General features: G+C 40.7%; 4 protein-coding genes across 8 annotated transcripts in view; 3 read left to right on the forward strand and 1 right to left on the reverse strand.

Annotated features, from left to right (window-relative positions):
• Positions 1–7,339, forward strand: part of rev1 (REV1 DNA directed polymerase) — an 11,757-nt gene extending 4,418 nt beyond the window's left edge. For 2 of the 3 annotated variants that reach the window (XM_085135446.1, XM_085135447.1), the window contains exons 6-22: positions 1–745; positions 1,162–1,260; positions 1,362–1,478; positions 1,566–1,692; positions 1,770–1,898; positions 1,994–2,148; positions 2,234–2,353; positions 2,448–2,668; positions 2,768–2,940; positions 3,066–3,295; positions 3,375–3,565; positions 3,654–3,920; positions 4,233–4,332; positions 4,486–4,691; positions 4,794–4,944; positions 5,064–5,166; positions 5,298–7,339. The exon at positions 1–745 is cut by the window's left edge and continues 106 nt beyond it. In XM_085135446.1, coding sequence (XP_084991572.1) covers positions 1–745; positions 1,162–1,260; positions 1,362–1,478; positions 1,566–1,692; positions 1,770–1,898; positions 1,994–2,148; positions 2,234–2,353; positions 2,448–2,668; positions 2,768–2,940; positions 3,066–3,295; positions 3,375–3,565; positions 3,654–3,920; positions 4,233–4,332; positions 4,486–4,691; positions 4,794–4,944; positions 5,064–5,166; positions 5,298–5,409 — 3,246 coding nt within the window. In that variant the 3' untranslated portion in view covers positions 5,410–7,339. The remainder of the gene's footprint in view (positions 746–1,161; positions 1,261–1,361; positions 1,479–1,565; positions 1,693–1,769; positions 1,899–1,993; positions 2,149–2,233; positions 2,354–2,447; positions 2,669–2,767; positions 2,941–3,065; positions 3,296–3,374; positions 3,566–3,653; positions 3,921–4,232; positions 4,333–4,485; positions 4,692–4,793; positions 4,945–5,063; positions 5,167–5,297) is intronic. The other variant, XM_085135448.1, reaches the window with a different exon arrangement.
• A 900-nt stretch (positions 7,340–8,239) lies between these two features.
• On the forward strand, positions 8,240–11,020 carry txndc9 (thioredoxin domain containing 9). 2 transcript variants are annotated; one of them, XM_085135462.1, is made up of 5 exons: positions 8,240–8,360; positions 9,163–9,348; positions 9,688–9,806; positions 10,093–10,347; positions 10,437–11,020. In XM_085135462.1, exons 2-5 carry the CDS (start codon positions 9,175–9,177, stop codon positions 10,549–10,551), a joined length of 663 nt encoding a protein of 220 aa, XP_084991588.1. In that variant the 5' UTR covers positions 8,240–8,360; positions 9,163–9,174; the 3' UTR covers positions 10,552–11,020. The 2 variants fall into 2 exon arrangements, with proteins under 2 accessions (XP_084991588.1, XP_084991589.1); XM_085135463.1 differs by lacking the exon at positions 8,240–8,360 and adding an exon at positions 8,426–8,769.
• A 1,112-nt stretch (positions 11,021–12,132) lies between these two features.
• Positions 12,133–15,166, reverse strand: mrpl30 (mitochondrial ribosomal protein L30). 2 transcript variants are annotated; one of them, XM_085135465.1, is made up of 5 exons: positions 15,040–15,166; positions 13,386–13,472; positions 12,945–13,091; positions 12,566–12,639; positions 12,133–12,419 (listed from the first exon to the last, which is right to left on the reverse strand). In XM_085135465.1, the coding sequence occupies exons 1-5, from the start codon at positions 15,058–15,060 to the stop codon at positions 12,287–12,289; spliced, it is 462 nt and encodes a 153-aa protein (XP_084991591.1). In that variant the 5' UTR covers positions 15,061–15,166; the 3' UTR covers positions 12,133–12,286. The 2 variants fall into 2 exon arrangements, with proteins under 2 accessions (XP_084991591.1, XP_084991590.1); XM_085135464.1 differs by having other exon boundaries at positions 14,871–15,166.
• Positions 15,167–15,360: 194 nt separating this feature from the next.
• Positions 15,361–18,590, forward strand: mitd1 (MIT, microtubule interacting and transport, domain containing 1). The gene is made up of 7 exons (XM_085135461.1): positions 15,361–15,621; positions 15,726–15,827; positions 16,353–16,489; positions 17,157–17,243; positions 17,343–17,455; positions 17,635–17,695; positions 17,786–18,590. Exons 1-7 carry the CDS (start codon positions 15,477–15,479, stop codon positions 17,879–17,881), a joined length of 741 nt encoding a protein of 246 aa, XP_084991587.1. The 5' UTR covers positions 15,361–15,476; the 3' UTR covers positions 17,882–18,590.
• The last annotated feature ends 2,150 nt before the right edge of the window (positions 18,591–20,740 follow it).

Consider the following 20,740-nt stretch of genomic DNA (forward strand, 5'->3'; position numbering starts at 1 on the left):
GATGCCCCCTTGACCAATGGACACACTCACATTGTTAATGGTGCCTTAAATTCAGAGGACCTGTCCCCTGTTACAAATCAACCGTTTTTGATCAACAGCCTGTCCAAATGCAGGGTTAGGAGTTCACCAGATAAACCTCAAAGTCCTTCTGTACAGTTCCAGGCCAAGCCTGACCCCTACGAGTTTCCCCAAAGCCCTCCAAAGCAATCTGACCAGTCCCTTGTCCTCGTGCAGCAATCCAGCTCACAAAGAGCCAATGAGAAAAGACTTAAGCCTCCACCACCAACCTATCAAGAGGCTATAAAAGCCACTGAAAGCCACCTCTTCCCAAAGCAGCTTCAAGCACCCCTTCAGGTCGATATGATTTCTGAAAAGACTCTTTCTCCTGCATCTCGCTCTCTTTCACATTCTCCACTTCGACTAAACGGAAGTCACCACAACGCCTTTACATCTGACTCTGCCTCCCTCAGCACAAATAATGTAACATTCAAATCTGAACCTCCCATGGATGAGTCATCGTTATCCAAGTCTTCAGCACAGCTGCTAGAACATACGGGCAGTTTGATCTCCGAGTTCTACTCTCACTCACGTTTGCACCAGATCTCCACGTGGAGGAGTGGCTTTTCTGAGTACGTCAATGAACTGCACAGCAAACGAAAAGGAGCAGGGGGCGCCAGCCTTCCTGGGAAAGAGCGTTTGAGGAAATCTGCGGCCCAGCGATCTATAGACACTAAAGGTAGGAAAGGTAGGGTTGCTGTGTTTGTTTTCTGTACATTTCTGAAGGCTTCTTTTCTTTATGTTACCTAAAGACTTTGGACCAGGGATAAAAGATGTGCCCTTACCTGCTCCAGCTGGGGACCTTGGTTGTATGTCAGTCAAGGTCTAGATCCCCTATAAGGGGGGGGGGGGGGGGGGGGGGGGGGAGAGCTTAGCAGTATATCATCATTTATAATTCTACAATTACCATTTTTTTGCAGTTGTATGACTTGTATGCTTGTATGCTAGAAAATCTGGTATATATTGAGTATAGCAGTGAATACCTTTAATTGGTAGACCGTCACTGAGGCACTGAATACATGCACCACAATTGTGCATTAATATTTTATTTAAATCTGAAAAACTGCCCATTGACAATATTTGTATGTATTTGTTATGTGTCAGGTTCATCAGCCCAAGTCAGTGTTAAATCTTGTATCCTCCATGTGGACATGGACTGTTTCTTTGTGTCTGTGGGGATTCGAAATCGACCAGATCTTAAAGGCAAGCCACGTTTTTGTCTGTTTAAATGTGCTATCAGTAAATTTAAAAAAGAAAATGGATGTAACACACTCACTGCTCGTGTTTAAAATTGGTTCTTCCAGGTAAGCCTGTAGCTGTGACCAGTAATCGTGGACAGGGCAGAGGGCCTGTGAGACCAGGAGCTAACCCTCAGCTGGAGATGGCATACTACCAGAAAAAATACACACATCCACAAGCTGGTGAGATTGTCATAACAGTGGCTTTCACAGGCTTTTACATGTCCAGCCCTTCTGTAACTAAGCATCCCCTCTCTATTCACCTTTCAGAGAGCGCAGAGGATGAGATACACACAACTCCTTCACAAGAAAGTCCTGACTCTCGTACCAATGGAGTGGAGCAGGATGCTGTTGCTCTCTCAATGGCAGAGATTGCATCCTGCAGTTATGAGGCCAGGTAACCTATGAAAACGGATCAGGTCTGCCTTAGTTTTGTAACAATAAGAATATGAACATATATTCTTTCTTCCACAGGCAAACAGGCGTAAGAAACGGCATGTTTTTTGGGAAAGCAAAACAGCTGTGCCCCGCGCTGCAGTCTGTCCCATATGATTTTGAGGCCTATAAAGAGGTGGCCCTCAATATGTATGAGACTCTGGCCAGGTAGAAAAACAGCTTTTACAGCTTTTACTCACACTAACTATGTTCTCCCTTAATTCTTAATATGCATAACTTATTCATGATTTTACTCTTTTCAGTTATACCCATGACATCGAGGCCCTCAGCTGCGATGAAGTGTTGATAGATGGCTCTGCACTGCTAGCTGAAGTGGGCGCTAGCCCTGAAGATCTAGCCAAAGCGGTCAGAGCAGACATCAAGGAGAAAACGGGATGCTGTGCTTCAGTGGGCATGGGTAATTTGTTTGCCTAGTTCGTACTGTAAAATAGATCAAGGCGGCCGCTGCATTTTACAAAGTCTGACTAATCTGGTCTCTTCAGGGTCCAACATCCTTTTGGCTCGGCTGGCGACTCGTAAGGCCAAACCTGACGGCCAGTATTTCCTAAAGTCTGAAGAAGTGGACGATTTTATCAGGGACCTCCCGGTGACAAGCTTGCCTGGTAGGTGTGCAGCACCACCTTCTGGTCAATCCACGGATATCAATTCTGTGTGGTAAAATATTCAGTCAAATGATGGTGATGCTACTTTTTCAAGGTGTTGGGCCTGTTATGGGGAGAAAGCTGGCCCTCATGGGTGTGCGGTCCTGTGGTGACCTCCAACAAGTTTCTCTGTCTAAGCTGCAAAAGAAGTTTGGACCCCGTACTGGACAGACTCTGTTCCGCTTCTGTAGGGGTCTAGACGACCGGCCAGTCCGCTATGAAAAGGAAAGGAAATCTGTCTCTGCTGAGATGAACTACAACATCCGCTTTACTCGGGTTAGACCTGCTATTTGTCCTCCCTTCTGTGTCATGTGTTCTACTTCAACATGCCAGCTTTTTTCCCTCCTTCTAATCCTCTTATGTATCGCTCACCAGGTTGATGAGACGGAGTGTTTCCTGACTAATTTGTCCATGGAAGTGCAAAAACGTTTACAAGAAGCAGGTCTGCGGGGTCGAAGAGTCACTCTGAAAGTCATGGTTCGCAAAATTGGAGCGCCACTTGAACCTGCTAAATATGGTGGCCATGGTATATGTGATCATTTAGCCAAGTAAGAAAGAGATCATTATTCTGTCCTTGTGTGTTACAATTAAATCTTCATATTTTCTCCTCTGTTGTTTATCCTTACCACTGTTTCTTTGTAAGCTTATCTTTATCTGTCTCCCTTTTCATCAGGACCGTGATGCTCGCTCAGTCCACTGACAGTGGTCAGCTAATCGCTGCTGCAGTCATCAAGCTGTTCCACGCCATGAAGGTAGAGGTGCAAGACTTGAGAGGAGTTGGCATTCAGGTTCAGCTTCTTGAGGGACATCAGTCTGCAACACAGGACTGCCGAGGCCTGCGAGGACGCTCCATCAAAGAGATGCTGTTAGGCCAGGGATCGAGTGCCAGATCTAATAACCGAGGCGCGTTCGGTGTTTTTTGGTTCTGCTTGTCTTCATTGCTGTCTGTAAAAATCACTTACGTCTTGTAATATTATTACAGATGCTGCAGACGCGCTTCAGGAGAAGACTACTTCCTCTACAACAGTCCCAACAGCAAACTCCGCGCCATATCCTTTGTCACCTTCTGAGCCAGTACCTGGAACAAGCAAGGAACAACCAGCGTGCAGACAAACTCCAAAGCATTCTCGGACACGTCTCAACTTCAGTATCGAAGTCCCCTCCCCTTCACAGGTCAGGACTGGAGTTAAGTGTCTGACTGGTAAAACAAAATCTAAACAGTAACACGCCTCTAACAAACTGTCTCCTAATTTTGTCCAAGGTGGATCGTTCTGTGTTGGAGGCCCTGCCTGCAGAGCTGAGAGAACAAGTGGAGCAGTCGTGGACCAGGAGAGATGGGAGGCCAAATAACTGCCATTCCCCTGGTCTGCAGCTTTCCCCTCTCATTTCTCATCCAGCCTCTCCCCCTCGTCCTCCCCTTGCAACCGTACCTGCACTGAATTATCCACCTGTAGGAACGTTGGTCCTGCAGATTCCAAACCAGCCAGAAAGTCCAGGAATTGTACTGGAACTGCCTAACTTTTCACAGGTGTGTGTGCTATTAGATTTTTTTTTTTTGTGATGGTTTGCCGGTGGTTTAATTTTACAGTCTAAAGTAGAGAGAAAATTGGAAACTGTAGTTTCTGTTGTACTCCATTCCACAGAAACATGTAGTGCCTTGCTGGCTTGTAGCAATTTTGCTTATTGGAGCCTTTAAATAGCACAAAGCGCTTTTCTCTACTGGAAATGTGCCATGAACACATGAGTTGTGACTGAAGCAGATGGTCCCACAAGTTAAAGAAAACAAAAGCTGGTTTCATTGTTGGTAGTAAGTGAGCTTCCCTGATCTGTCTGACTGCAGGTCGATCCAGATGTGTTTGCTGCCCTTCCCAAAGAACTACAGGAGGAGCTGAAGGCTGCCTACAGCCGCGCAACCGGTGTCCACCCTCAGGTGAAAATGTGTAAGTCAGCAGATGAATTTCCTGAAGGAGTGCTTTTTTTTGGGGGGGGGGTTGTTTTTACGTTTTATTTTTTTAACCCTGATTTTATTATTTGATTTGATTTTGTTTCTTGTTTGTTTTTTTGTTTTTTTTGCCCTTCTGGTTTCTCTGCAGTGGAGCAGAAGAATCCACTGCTGCAGCTAAAACAGTCCGGGGCAGGAATCGGCAGTGGTCGTGTAAAGCGTCGCTACAAGAGAAAAAACGCAGTCAGTCCTCTTAAAAAAGGAGCTTCTCCACTCAAGAAGCGTTCAACAACAAACAGCCCAGCCAAAAGCCTGCCACCTACTGGAAAATCACAGGAACCAATAAACATTCGAAAGGCAAGTTTGTCCTCTGCTCTATGCATATGATGCTGCCAACACGTGAAAACATATGATTTAGTTGACTTATCTTTAAAAATTGCAACTTCTTTTCATTCCCAGACTGAAAATGGTCCCTCAACATCAGTTTCAAAACCAGAGATCCCACCAGCTGTGGTTAAATTGGCTGCTCGTCCTCCTCCAGCACTGGCAGGAGCCTGTGACTTGACAGACATTAAAACACTACTACGGGAATGGGTTACCACCATAACAGGTACACAGATGTGTTATGATGGCATTTCCTGTGGTGCTGTTGTTGTTGTTGTTTTTGTTGATTTTTATGGGTTTCCAAAAGTGCATCTTTATCTATTTATTTTTTATTTATTTTTTTAGAACCCATGGAGGAGGACATCTTGCAGGTGGTGAAATATTGCACTGACTTAATTGAGGACAAAGATTTGGAGAAGTTGGATTTGACTATGAAATACATGAAAAGGTTAGTTCTGAGGAGTTAAGAGTCCTCAATTTAACTATCTTTCTCTTTTGTTGTTTTCAAGGTTTCACTTGCTTGTTATGCTTGAGCTTTGTTTTTTGTTTTGTTTTATGTCATCGCCCCCCCCCCTGCAGGCTCATGCAGCAGTCAGTGGAGTCTGTTTGGAGTATGGCTTTTGACTTCATCTTAGACAACGTGCAGGTGGTTTTGCAGCAGACTTACGGCAGCACCCTGAAGATAGCATGAAGAATGACGGGGTGCTCTCCTCGCTACATGCGATCGTTGTAAACAACACTTTTTTGATTTGTTAATTTCACAATACAAATCATGATGTCTAAATTCTGACTTATGAAAGATACAAATAATGGCTACACTTTTATGAGAAAGAGCCATGACAGTATTTTGAAGTATTTTGGACAAAGCGGTTGTTTTTATCACAGAACAATGATGATAGTAGCAGCTTTTTGGAAACTCACTTTCATTCACTCTTATTTTCCTACGACTCATTTTCATATGCAAGATTTTATTAAGGGCAAAAAAAGCATTAAGGGTATTTGTTTTTTATAGCACTGCAAAACTTTCAGCTGGTATTAGATCGCATACTCCTGTGGTGACCTGAGCATTAGTGCTGTAGATCTGCTCCAGAGATCTGTTTCCAGAGACAAGTCAGTTTCATTTTGGGTTAGAGAGTCACAGAGAGTCAGATCTGGAGAGTGGGGCAGTTGTGTTAATGTGGCCAAAAAAAATGATGTGAGCAGGCAGGTGATTACACATGCCACAGGTCAGTTTTTGTTTGTTGTTTGTTTTTGCATGTGTCAGGATCTTAACACTGAACCCCACATTCACTGTGCACATAAATGTCCAAAAAGATAAAAACAAGCGTATTCCTCGTAGCACTCGACGGCTTTCTGGCTCAATCCTACCAACGAAGGCTGCTGTTGGATCTCCGAGTCGTAGCTGGACTCTGAGACAAACAATAACATCCGTTCCATCCAGGCCTGATTTCGAAATGTATTTTTTGTTTTCCTTTTGGGTTTTTTCCCCGTCTTGAGCGTTAGAATCTGGTATGTTAAATTTTCCTCGCTTGGATATGTGATCATGTTAAAACAAAAAGTATATTTCAGCAGTTTTACAAACCGCTTACCTTGTAGCATTCTTTATACATAAGACATTCAGAAATGATTGGAAAATTTTTTGGGGGGGTTTTTCCCCATCATTATTTTATCAGTGCTCTTTGCCACTAGCACTTATCTGTGAAGCATCTACTGCTGCGTGCAGCAGTGTCGCTTTTTTTTTTTTTTTTTTTCTTGTTTCTCGTTTCTTTCCAAAAAAAGAAGTGCCAAACGCTGTTATTATACTGTGTAAATAATGTTTTAAAGATCTTTGTCTAAAGTTTTAAAAGAAAAAAACATGTATGTAGAGAAATTACCTCTTGTATTGTTTACCGGTAGTGGATTCTTAGTAACTGTCTCTAAATTGTAACTCTTTAAATGTTTCTAAATGTTCCAACATGGAAGTCAGAAGCTGGCCAAAGCACTTGAGGTGACGTTAACTGTTGATTCTCAGTAGCACTCTGATATAGGAGGATGTCGACAGGGGTCATGGCAATCAATGAGTAGCCTATGCATTTCTGTTTTTTCTCACATAACAATGAGATGTCCTTTCAAGACCACGTAACATTAAATAAAGCATTTAGTGTTTATGCTGAATGTGCATAGGAAGAGGTGATCTGATTTTTAACTCTGTCACCCACAGTGTCTGATTCATACCCTCGAGACACTTTGTACAGCTTGCAGCTGTGTCGCAGTATTTGTGTGAGGTTTGACTTTAACAGCAGATGCAGCTGCTTGACTTGTGATCCCACCGTGGAGGATAATTTGCTTGCGGTTAAAATGCGTGTTTTAAAAGATAATTCTGATATGCAAACCAAATCAATCGGTCATCTTTTGAAACTTGTTGAAATGAATGTAATTTAGAATGTGTGATTCACTTTCAAGACGTTGCTTCTCTTCACCTCTCACGTGTTTCCCGAGGGGAATGGCCAGAAGTTAAAATAAAATAATAATAATAAATTGGCCTGTCTTGTCTAATCTGGCTCGTGCCTGAAGACCTGAAGCTGTGAAACTTGTTTGTAAGTTTTCTAAACCTTGGTAATAAACTGTAAATTCTGTATTCATTTATTTGTCTTTGCCTTTCTATAAACTGGCCTTCAAAAGGACTTTCAGCTGATAGAATATGGTTATTAAAATGATCTTTCAGCGTGTCTGTTGTGTTATTCCCAGGTCTGACAGTGATGAGCATATAAATATGCTAGACATGTCTGTTAGAGATATGTATTATTTTGATGCCAAAAAACATTGAATTTAATAACTTATTTTGTATTGTTTAAATGGGATAAAGTTGACAAGCCACACCATGAAGATATGGGAAGGAGTTCTTGAAGCTAGCTTAAGGAGAGAAGCGAGGATCGACGAGCAGCAGTTTCATGCCAAGAAAAAGCAGATCTTTAGTGCTTGCTCTTTTTTTTTCTTTTTTTTTTTATCTTTGGGGGTCTAGAGAAGGCGTATGATAGGCTGGCAGGAGAGGAACTGTGGTACCTCACTAAAGAGTAAGTGGTAAAGAAGTATGTGAAGGTGGTGCAGGACAGTGAGACAGTGGTGAGGTGTGCAGCAGGAGAAACAGATGGCTTGAAGATGGGGGATTATATGAAGAATTGATGAATATATAGGACAAAGGAGGTTGCTTTTGGAGCTGTAGAGGGTATAAGCCATGGCAACCGCTTTAATCTTCACATTTCGACTTTATTCTCAAAATAGAATTTCGATTCCCCCCCTCTTAAAATGCTATTTCAAGTCTTACCTCGAAATTTCGACTTCATTCATGATGTTTTGCATATAAACTACAAATATTCTTCAGCACGGGATTTACTGCAAACAATATAACAATATATTTTTCTTTAATACATCAGATGACAACTGAGCTTTTGGGTCGCTATAAACAAAAGCAGCAGTACAGCGTGAAAAAATATAACACACACACACAAAATAAATTAATAAATAAAAATTAACCCGTAGTATTTCACGAGTTGCCCGGATGTACTTCCCACGACGTCAGTCGGGGCCGTTGTGACGTTGTATCCGCAGAGAAACGTTTCGTGCACGGGCTGAGGTGTTGACGAGCATCTGTCACTTTACTAGGTAATAATTTAATAGCAGCTTGGTTATACTTTATATTTTCGACAAAACGCACAGTTGCCGTTCATTAAAAAAAATAAAAGATCAATAAAACTGTTTCCAAAACTGTTGCTGGAACGTTTGTTAACAATGGCGGGGCTAATGCTAGCTAGTTAAGATAGCAAGCAAACGCAGACTGAGGGTTTATAGGGAGATTTTTGTTGAACTGCTGGCGTGTAGAAGTACGTGTAGCTACGTTTCTTAGTTTGTATTAGTTAGCTGCAGAGATGTAAGAGGTACCCAGTTACGGTCTGTGCCTGTACCAGCTAACTGTAGGCACCACCGGGCAGAAACAAGGTGTGCCCCCCAGCCGTTACTGGCTTTGTCTGCGGCGTTAGCTAGCTAAAAGAGGAACTCTCGGACCAGTTTCTGTGTAAGCAACGTTGCTAACGTTACATTGTTGTACATACTTGATCACACCAGCTCACAGTGTAGGGCTAAAACAGGGTTTTCCCCATTATAAAATTTGGGAACAAAGGCGATGACGAGATTACTTTCTCTTTATTTTGCGTCTTTGCGCAAAATAAAGCTTATAAATAAGTCGTATGAATAAGTGAACTAGTTCCTAGTCGTCATGCGCTCCATCACACTACCTTTGAACTTGTAGCGAATGCAGTGTGGATGTCACATGACGGATACACATCAGCCACTGACATTTGCAGAAAGCTTGTATCAGCTGATATCGATATTAGGCACTGTGATGTTGTTATTGTCCTGCTATCTGGTGTTATGTCTCACCATTGTTTATCTGCCCATTTTCAAACAGAGTCAGGTGGCCATGGCTAACCAATCAATGGAAATCATAGCAAAAGTTTTGGAGCAGTCAGCCAAGCTGGTGGAGGAGCAGGTGGATGCCCAGTTGGCCAAGCTGAATGAAATGGATGAAGATGATTTGGAGAGGCTGAAGGAAAGGCGATTAGAGGCACTAAAAAAGGCCCAAAAACAGAAGCAGGTGTGTGGGACAATTTATAATCACTGTAGCATTTTGCTGTGTTAATTTCTTAAAGCAGATAAAATGATTTGAATCACTGAGAAGATTCACTTCTTATCCGCACCATCAGCAGAACCTAGTCTAAAAAATGAAACTTTAGACACTACAATTTGTACTGAAGTCACTCAGTTCTTTGAAGGATCATAATAAAACACTTGGTGTCATGTTTATAGATTGCTTGCTCTGAAGTTAGGCTACATAGCAATTTGGTCTATTATTCAAACCCTTTAAAGAGTGTTTTCATTGTACTCCACTATAATAGCTTTTCTTGTATTTGTAACCTTTTGTTTTGCTTTTCAGGAGTGGTTGTCTAAAGGTCATGGGGAGTATAGAGACATATCCAGTGAGAAAGACTTTTTCAGTGAAGTGAAAGACAGCAAGAATGTCGTGTGCCATTTCTACAGAAATTCAACCTTCAGGTAAGTCACTAAATGATGCAACAGGACCATGAATTAGAAATGTAATATAGTCCAAAAAACAAAACAAAGAATCAGAGGTAGGTTATAGAAAATTAATATGTTCTGCAAATTAATGAATTTATTTATTAAAATCATCTTTTCAGACAAAATTCCTACGTGTGAAGTGTGTTTCAGTTATCTTTAACAATCAACATTGTGCCTTGTTTAGCGTCAGTTTTTTTTTACTCAGACGCCAAGGTATTAATCTGTTGATGTCAGACATCTGAACTTGTCGCTCTGTCCTTAGATGCAAGATCCTCGACAAACACTTGGCCATCTTGGCAAAGAAGCACATTGAGACCAAATTCATCAAACTGAATGCAGAGAAGGCCCCATTTCTGACAGAGAGGCTGCGCATCAAAGTTATTCCGACTCTGGCTTTGCTTATTGATGGAAAAACAAAGGACTATGTGGTCGGATTCACTGACCTGGGAAACACGGACGAGTTCACCATAGAGATGCTCGAATGGAGACTTGGCTGTGCGGATGTTATTAACTACAGGTGAGATGTGCGGTAAAATTCACCAGAGCACCTTATGTGTTGGGAATGAAAACGTTTTATCTAACATGATCCCTTTTTCCTGTTTCTAGTGGCAACCTGAGGGAGCCCCCAACAGCGACACAGAGATCAGGAACAAAGTTCACAAAAGTGGAGAAGAAAACCATCAGAGGGCGAGGTTACGACTCGGATTCTGAAGATGACTGAAGAGGCTTGACAGTTGTCGGGTTTACTCTCTCAGGGCTACCTCATTACTAAAACTCCAGCAGACAGCCTACTTCCTTTTTCCCCTCTTAGTAATTTCTATTTTTTTAATTAACGCAATCCACTGATTCATTTTATTTAAAAAGCATGTTTGTTTCAGCCTTATTTAGGTACTTCTCCACCATGATTTATATTGGAATATCTGAGTAATAAAATGTATGGTTCATGAACAAGGGAGCACACTGAGCGACCACTAGCTGTTAGCTGTGTTTTGTTTTTCTTGATTTACAGGTGTAATCATTTATTGTAGATGGCTGTCTCACGCACTTTCCTGTAACCTTTGTACGTCTCGTGTTGGAGCCAAGTTCATCTTTGAAGAGCAAAATACATTTCTACATGACATTTCATGGTAGCATGAGTTTGACCTAACTAATGCAGACTTAATAAAAACAAGAAAAGGATGGGAAAAAAACTGCTTGTGTATTTTTTGTGTTACTTCTTCAGGGTTAGAGGCAGCGTATTTGCAAGAGTTGTATGTTGCCTTTATGGATGAAAATAATACATCCTTAAACTCACTGGATACTTTTGTCTTCAGAACAGTCTAAATTCTTCATAGCATAGATTGAACATGGTGCTTGAAATATTCAGAGATTTTGGTCTGTATTCACAAAATTACACAGATGGAAGCATCAGAAGATTTGTGGACTGTGATCAACAACACTTGGGTGGGTTGTAGTGTTTAAATGATGCTCTGTTGGTACACAACCTTGGAGAAGGTTGTGTTGGAAAATCCCAGAATATAAGCAGTTTCTGAAATACTCAAGACTACACTGTCTGGCATAAACAACCATGGTACACTCAATCACCTTGAGGCATTCTGATACTGCAGCAGGCTGTAATGACCATGTCTACATGTCTAAATGCATGGAGTTGCTGCCATGTGATTGGCTGATTAAATATTTGGATTAGCAAGCAGTGTGCCATATGTACCTAATGAAGTGGCCAGTATAATTACTGGCAGTGTTTTTATGCGAGTCTTTGTTTTTAGAAAACAAAATAGGCAGAGTTCCCTATTTGGTGTTTTTGCCTTTAAACTGAAAACTATAACCATGTAAAAACATTTTATGGGCGTGGATTATTTGTAGCTGATGAGACTGGCTGGTGCTATGCTGAGCACGCTGAGCATTACTACAAAACTAAAAAACGCAACACAAAAGGGGGCCCTCGATTTCTATAAATAACTGTTTGGCAGTCTGATACAATTGAGGTGGTGAGCAAAAAACTTGTCTTTGGGATTTAGGAAGTCATTTTTAATTTTAACAATCTGAACCACCAACTGTTGTTGAATTATCTCAGAACCCAAATTACACTTTTTACCAAATTATTAGCTGTCTGTAAAATTAATATGTTGGTATTCAAATTGCTAAACTGTTGATATGTAGAAAAAATAAATCAAGTTTTCTGGAAAAGTTTAATGAGTTAACTGAATTAACTCAAACAGAGTTGAATTTTTCAGATGCGACGTTAATGTCAGTATTCCTGCTTCATCAGGATGGTACTTTGCTCAGTCATTTGAGAGACAGGTTGATGAGAACATTTAATCATATTCATCTGCAGCTCAGCATCAAAACACAGGAAACAGCAATCAAGAAGTCTGGTTGGTGCCATGGCTTTCTCTCATTGCAGAGAGAATGACAACAGGACATTTTCCAGGACATTCACACACGCAACAGTGGAGCTAAGATTCGATTGCCTTGTTGTCTACAGGTTGGAGGAGGTGGTGTACAATAAGTTCTCCTTTGCTGTTGATGTATGCATCGGCCATGTCATGCTCAGCAGGTAGCCCATAGGGAGTCTTTAGTGGCTGTATCCTGAAGGTATCAGAAAGAGATGGCAAAGGAGATATAACAGTATAGATATGTAGGTATCTCAGGCAACCTCAATTTGAAAAAAACTAACCTTTTTTTAATAGTACTTTAAGAGTGATGTGTTACTACTTTTGGTTAATCAATCCTACCTTACAAGGTGCTTGACAAACTTCAGTTGGCTGTTGACTGCAGGAGTATTTTTATGAATTATGGGGACGTGAGCCTAAGTGCGAGACAAAGACAGAAAATTATTCCAAAAGATAAAGGCTGTGAGCGTCTGCATGAGGTGACACACTCTGTAGTCAGTCAGCATCTTTCAACAGTCACTGTTGAAAGATGCTGAAAGATGCAAAGAATTAAATGGAAATTCCTGAACTAAAGCTGGCAGCAGTGTTTTGTTGTATGTGCAAAAAACACTGAACATGATCCGGTTACATTAAGTTAATCCAAAAGTAAAACAAAAACAATCTGTAGCCTTTACAAAAAGGGAACCCAGTTTGGGGTCCTGTACCATGACAGAAATGTTACCTTTTGAAGCCCAAGGTGTTTTATTATCTCTTTCTCCCAGTATGGCCTTCGCAGCGCACTTTTGACCCGCGTCACTATGTGCAGTTTGTGCGGCTGGTCTGGATCGCCACCATATTTCTCGTGCTCTTTCGATCGCTCAGCAAAAATCTGTTAAGAAAATGCAGAATAAAGGATTATCATTATTCGATGGCAGGAGTCATCTGTAATGTCGGCCCTAAAGCAACACTAAAAAAAATCTGAGTAGCTAATAATCCACCTAAACCATTTTGTCTACTGGACCTGCTGGAATTATACCCAAACTTACTTAATCCAAATAAATATTAATGTAAAAGAATTATATTTTGACACACACTTGGGTAGGGCCACAAGACGTTACATACTTTGAGTGTTGCTAATTACTTTACAAATGTACAACATTGTAGATTCTAAATTTATTCTTACCTCTTGCGGGATTCTGGATTTGGAGAATCTGCTTCGTGCTGACACATACCATGCACAAGGTGACAAAACTGGAGCTTCTGTCAGGGTCTGTAACATATGCAAACAGAGAGAAGGTAAAAAGCAAAGCCCAGTACCAAGGAAAATGTGTTCACTTACATATGCAGAAAATCTAAAAAGTTCTGTAGAGTTGCCGTTACTGGTGGTAGATATTCTTTTCTTTAGGGAACAAAAGTTTTTTGGTTTTTTTTTTTTTTTTTAAATGATTTAAAAATCTGATATTCTGACACATGAGCAGATATTTTGTTTTTATCTTTCAGATCCACAAAATATGAACAGATTTCCCTAACATTTGTCATGTGTAGTTATCCGTTTACTGATTTACGCTTTGCCTGACTCTGGTCAGGTTGTTGTATTTGTGTTACTCCAAACAGCTAATAGCAACAGGGAATTCGGAGCGTGCCCTCTGGTGGACAAAATACACAGATCACATTCCTCCCATATTAGCTTTTCATCTCTGGATCCCTGTTAAATCTAGAATTGGATATAAAATTATTCCTTCTTACATACATCTGATACACCTGAGCACTTCCACTTGTCTCTTTTCACTCCCCTTCTGTTTACACACCACTGCACTAAGTCATTATTGCATACATACATTTTTGCCTTCTCTCTCTCCCTTAGTCTGCTTTTTCCTATCTCTCTTTGCCCCCCCCCCCCCTCTTCTATTTCCTCTCATCGCCCTTTCCAGTCACAGCATATGCCTGCCCCTCCATGAGGTGGTTCTGTCAGAGATTTCTTCCTATTAAAAGGGAGTTTTTCCTTCCCACCATCACAAAGTGCTTGTTCATAGGGGCTATTTGAAATCATAGTATTTGATTTCTCAAATACTCCAGAGTCTTTACCTTACAGCATAAAGCATATTGAAGCGATTTTGATGTGAACTGGTGCTATATATAAAATAAACCTGAACTGAACGGAATCTTAGATGACAATATTAGTATTAAAGTTCTAACTTTAATAATTGGAGCACTTTCTGCAGCAAATGTAGCCTAGTGCACATCACAGCTGACTGGATAGTGGTGCAGAAAAGCCCAGTGGCTTCACACAACAAGTTGTGAGTTTCATTAATGCTGAGTTAGTTACAATGGCCTCGTTTTCTATTTTTTTTTTTTTTTTTTTAAACATAACTGAGCACGTTGTATATGTATCCAGGACATTGGTGATTATATTTGAAAGTTTCGCGTCCTAAAATTTAGCACTGCAGTCATCTAGCAAACAAAATAAATAAATCCAGTAAACCTAGAAAAATCCAGTAACTATTCTCCAAGTCCCATCCCTGATTTGGGTTTCAGGTTTCATGTTTAGCTGGATTTTTCCTCAAGCAGCGTTAAACTAAATGAGCCCTTATGTCAACTTAAAGATGTACGAAAGACTTTGTAGACAGTTCAAGTCTGAAACATTAAAAACGTGCAGTGATGTACCCACCTTGACTGATAAAAAGCTCAAACTGCGACAGACAGCTGACATGTTGTGTTCCTTCTGCTGCTCTTTAGCTAACAGGGGCTACGAGACAAGGTTACAGCCTTGCTAACCGCTAAATAACACGGAACTCGAGCCTAACTAACCGATATGAAAAACTGACCTATAAACATACCACATTTACCAAGTTGCACATTTAAACATTAATTCGGCACCGAAAACAGCAGTGAAACAGTAGAGTCACGCTGCTGTCAAGCCCTCTCTCTCCTCCGTCTAAACCGGAAACGTCGGGGAGTTACATTAAAAGAGCACCGCCTCTTCGAGAGCACCGGCAATTTGCACATTGTTCCTACCCTCATTTTTCTAGTGTGATAAATATGTTGTTTGAATAAATTAATAAAATTAAGACTTAATAAAAACTGAAAATACTTTAACTGTGTGTTTTTATATTAAAAAAAAACATAACCATCAATTTTCTCATTACGTTTCTCCGGGAGTTATTTTTATGGGGCACTCGTGGGTAGAGCTACTTCTCTCAGCTTCTTTCCTGTCACTGGTGAAACGTGAAGTTAGTGTTGTATATGTCTTAAAAGACAGTTGAAAAACAGAACAATGACACAAAACCACCTGTCGGGAATGGAGGCGTCCGCCGTGTCTGTCTTGAAGCGAGCGGTGGAGCTGGACCAGAGCGAACGTTTCCAGGAGTCTCTCATCTGCTACCAGGAAGGCATCCAGCTGCTTATAGACGCGTTAAAAGGTCCTCCTTTAAAAATAAATAAATAATAATAATTACATATTTTAAACATTGCCCTGAATTACGCTGAACGTCTTATTTTAATGTTTTCTTTGTCGTGTGAGCAGCTGTAAAAGACGACTCAAAGAGAGGACACTACAGAGAGAAGATAAAGGGCTACATGGACAGAGCAGAGCAAATCAAAGTTCATGTGAATCAGATGAAGGAAGGTAATTTTCCAGTAATGGAGCAAAAAAGGGCAAAGTGGGCCGGGCAAAGATGAATTACCCTGATCGACTGAGCCTCTTGTTTGCAATGGTTTTGACTGTTAGACCTGTAGCACCTGTGTGTAAATGAGAGGGAGACAGGTGTAACAGTGGAGCTCCAAGGGGCAGAGGTAGATGTAGCGACACCTAAAGGGAGCAAGAAGTAGAACTTTGTGGTAATTTTGACACAAGCAAGAACTCAAATCAGGTGAACAAGGTGCTTCAGTGTTGCATATGACCAAATTAATAATTTGCACAATCTGACTGACCCTGTGGATTTGGGTTGCTGAAGCCCACTTTGCCCTGTAATCCAGCTCTAGCTGAATATTGACTGTGCAATCTTCTCAACAACCAAATATAGACAGGATCCTATTCCAGTGTAGGACTGTGCTGGTTAAGTTTTTAGATTTGGGGGAAAAATATATGGCAAGAGCCACAGCTAAAGAAGGGGGTTTTCAAAATTTGTGTTTCTCTTCTCTTCCCTGATAGATGGGAAGTACCACGAGCAGATAAGAATATCAGAGGATGCTACTGGTTACAGCTATGAGGTTCTGTTCAAGCCATACATCAGCAGCGCTCTCACTGAAGTCTGGGTGGAGGACCCGTACATACGGCACACCCACCAAGTAAGAGTTTTGTCTTCATTAACCGGGGTTTTTATTTATTCCACTCTGTCATCAGCCTTTTATCAGGCTTTGTTCAGAGGTTGGAGCTTATCTTTAATGAGTTTATCCATTAATTTGATACCGATAGAATGATACTAGAGGACTAAGTCTGCAATACATGTATACATTTTCCGCCTTGGGTAGCAGGAGCAGCCGACGGGGGGGACATAATCTCTTTAACGTGTCCTGGTCTGTGCCAGGGTCTCTCTGTGGCCAGAAAGCTTTCAACATTTAGATGGCTGAAAGATTCATTGATTAATAGAACTATCACAGATTAGTGGAAGTTAAACAAACAAATGTTATAAAAATCTGTCTGGTAGGTTATGAAAAGACTGCTAAGCTAATTTTAATTAAACTTTTTGTAGAGGTCGTGTATGGGAAAAGGAGTAACACATTCAGTTATGATCTGGATTTTGATGAAAGCCTGAACGCATATACTGAAAATCTTTTTTTTTTCTCTGATCGTGTGTTGCAAGCTGCAAGCAAGCAGCTTTCTCCTTATTAGTTTGACTAGCACTTTATAATAAATAATTGTAATTTTATGTTTATGATTTAAAAATCAGCCCTAAACTGTACCAACCTTATATAATATGCCAAACAAAGCCCTCGCCTTTCCTCTCACAAACAGTTGTACAACTTCCTTCGGTTCTGTGAGATGCTGCTAAAAGCCCCCTGCAAGGTGAACAAGATCCACCTCCTCACGTCGCAGGATGAAGTGAGTTACTCACACAATAGAGCTGCATTTTATAGTCAAAGCTGAGCAGCCACTGCTGTCTTCTCTGTTTAGTTTATACTGTTATTTCCCATCCCGCAGGCTGATAGTGGCCAGCAGAGCGGCGCTCTGGCCGAGTTGAAAGAGAGTCTCAGCGCTCACGGAGTGACTCTAGACCTGCAGTACTCCTCCACTATCCATGACCGGGAGATCAGGTACACCTGCAGATTTTCCTCATTTACAGCAGCCACATACGTGCAGCGTGAGGATTTTTGTTTTCAAATGGAAAGAAGTTCATCCTTGTGACATCTGATGTTCACGTCTACATTAACACTCCATTGCTCAAAATACGGTCTCTTTTATCCCAGTAAATTAAACCTGATTTTATTTTTAGGTTCGATAATGGTTGGATCATAAAAATTGGAAGAGGGTTGGATTACTTCAAGAGACCTAAGGTGAGACTACGCATTATATACTTATTAGTATTCATCTGTATTTGCGGAGTGGCTAAAGTGAACGAGATCTTTCTGTCATTTGTCTCGCAGGGCCGATTCTCTGTTGGATACTGTGACTATGACCTCAGGCAGTGCCAGGAGACCACCGTAGACATTTTCCACACCAAACACACAAAAACTCTATGAGACTCACAAAGCTAAAATGATTATTTTTTGCCAAGCCGTTTAATTTACTTACCTGCCTTCCAAACACAAGCAGATCTACAGTATTGTTGGATTTGCCTTAGCTTGCGGGTGTCTGGGGACTGACTTTTATAACAAGATGGGTTACTGTTTGATTTCTGCTGCACTGGAACATCTTAAATTTTTGCTAACTGTACTGCCGCTGCTATTGGTGGATTTTTAAGTTCAGTTTTCAGTTCTTCAGTTTTCAGATTTTTTTTCAGTTTTCTATGATATTTTTGAAAAATATGGATATTTTTATCTTTTTTTTTACTTCCACAGATTGTAATTCTACAGAGACCTTTTTTGGGGAAAATTAATTATTTCAAAACATTTTTTCTAGATTACTTTACACAATTAAAAATGTATTTTTGTTTAAATCAAATTGAAATTTAAAAATTCAAAACCAAAACATACTTAAAACGCATTAATAGTAAAATGTGTTACAGGATTGCTAACTTTAGGCCCTTTTTAAATGAATTGCTTATGATGGGTAATTGGACATTAGGCCCTTTTCGGTTGACTGGAAATGTACCGTCCTGATTCTATTAGTAGATTAAAGAAACCAAACATGGCCCTAAATATCGTTTTGTACTGAAAAATGAATAAAATGTAACAGTTTTCAAACTATTTATAATACATAAATGCAGAATAAATATTAAAACTGACCAAAGTGTGCTGAAAGATTGTGAGATGCTTTCTTGTTTTCTACAGAATAGAAAAAGTCCAAGACACAGATAAAATGAAAACAGTGAGCAAGAGGACGCGAGTGGGTAGAGTTACACAGAAAGGTGTACTTACAGAAAGTGTTTATGGTAATCAGCTGGTTGTTTTCCAGGTTATTATAGGGTTAGGGTGGAGGATTACACTAAAACCTAGAATTAAAACATTTTATTGAAGTAAAAAACAAAAACTAGACTTGGAAAAAATTTAAACTAACTGAAAAGATTTTGTGAACTTGGAAAACTGACTAAAAAATGGTAAATGGCCTGTATTTGTATAGCGCTTTACTTAGTCCCTAAGGACCCCAAAGCGCTTTACACTACATTCAGTCATTCACACACTGGTGATGGCTACATTGTAGCCACAGCCACCCTGGGGCGCACTGACAGAGGCGAGGCTGCCGGACACTGGCGCTACCGGGCCCTCTGACCACCACCAGTAGGCAACGGGTGAAGTGTCTTGCCCAAGGACACAACGACCGAGACTGTCGGAGCCGGGGCTCGAACCGGCAACCTTCCGATTACAAGACGAACTGCCAACTCTCGATTGGTCAAATTTTATCGTAGCTTGTCTGATGAAGCGTTGATAGACAAGAATGAGTCCTCTGATTCAACTAAACATTTGCCAACAATAAAAATCTGACTTAAAAAAAAAAAGAGCAGATGCCGGTCAGTGCAGATCAGACCTTGTCATAGTCTCCACACAGTCAGATTATATCCATCAAAAACCACTCATTCACTGATTCAGACATAGGTCTTTACATCTGTAACAAGTTCACAAACATTGCAAATCCCATTCTGACTCTTATTACAACAAAGTCTACGCTTAAGACACATTCACCACCTGCTTCATAGCTTTCATACATATTACATGGATCAGCAGATTGAGCAGTCATGGAGCACTGAACTCATGATTCCTTAAAAACCTACATATTTCCACAATTATTGAGTTCTGGATAAGGTTATTAACACTTACAATTACCGGAGATGTACATGTTTAATATCTTTGACTGATTTTTATGTCCCAAAGCTATATTGTAGCCATAGCTGCTTCTGTTTCTGCTGGCTCTGTATTGGTGCAACATTTCATGCATGTAAGACACTGACATCTAGTTAACAATTACCATCAAACTCTTATCTGAATCCAGAATCCCAAACTAAATACAGATAAGCTGCAGGGGAAAGCTTGTTCAGTGGTTTCAGATATCGGCTAATTGTTCTTGGATGAAGCAATGGAAACATCTTGCCAAAAAAAGTTGTCTATAAAAGTGAAAAAATAAAAAAACCCAAAGAAAATTCCCTCACATTTTTTTCACATTTGCTAGAATGAATGGTAACCCTCGTGAGTTCAAACAGCGCTGTGATCGGATTATCTATCGGCCTTAATCTCGATATGCACAGCCCTCATCTGGCCTGTGAGAGGAAGAAATTATAATCCATTGCAACACCACATGAATCAGAGACTGCCATATACTGCTAAAAATCAGTACCTTTGCTTTCTTTCTGTCAGGGGGACAAATGCTGTGATGACAAAAGCAGAAAGTGCAATAAACGTGTATGATGCTTTATTATCTACAAACAACATCCCTATGATAGCAGATAATAGCCATAATCACATTACATCCCTATTATAAGATAAAAATCAGCTTGTGTGTGTATTCTCCTTTATGTGTAGATTATGGACAATAAATCTATGAATGAGGAAATTAAATAAAACCACATCCCAGACTGTTATGTCACTGTGGGCTCTTATCACGGTGCATGCGTCCCGTTGGATGTAATCCAGATGTTACCCAGCTGGATGTGGGTTCTGGTGGGAGAGACGAGGATTTATCTATAAGGAGACTCATTGGAGATGCTGCTCAGCCAAGCTTCCAGACACATGGATGCAGATGCAAGCGTTCGCATGCCAATTCCTGCAGGCCCTCCCTCTCGCCGATTGTAGCCCAGTGGCCTAGATTAGCTCTCCCATCTCCCAGTACTGTCCTGTGTGAATGCGCAGGAAGTAGGACTCGCAGGAACAATGTGTCATCTCGTTGCTGCGAAACGAGGCATCGTCTCGCATATCGTGAAAAATGTGTGTGGGAGTTATAGAGGAGCA

The sequence above is a fragment of the Neolamprologus multifasciatus genome, chromosome 16, assembly GCF_963576455.1.
Source record: "Neolamprologus multifasciatus chromosome 16, fNeoMul1.2, whole genome shotgun sequence".
Lineage (NCBI taxonomy): Eukaryota > Metazoa > Chordata > Actinopteri > Cichliformes > Cichlidae > Neolamprologus > Neolamprologus multifasciatus.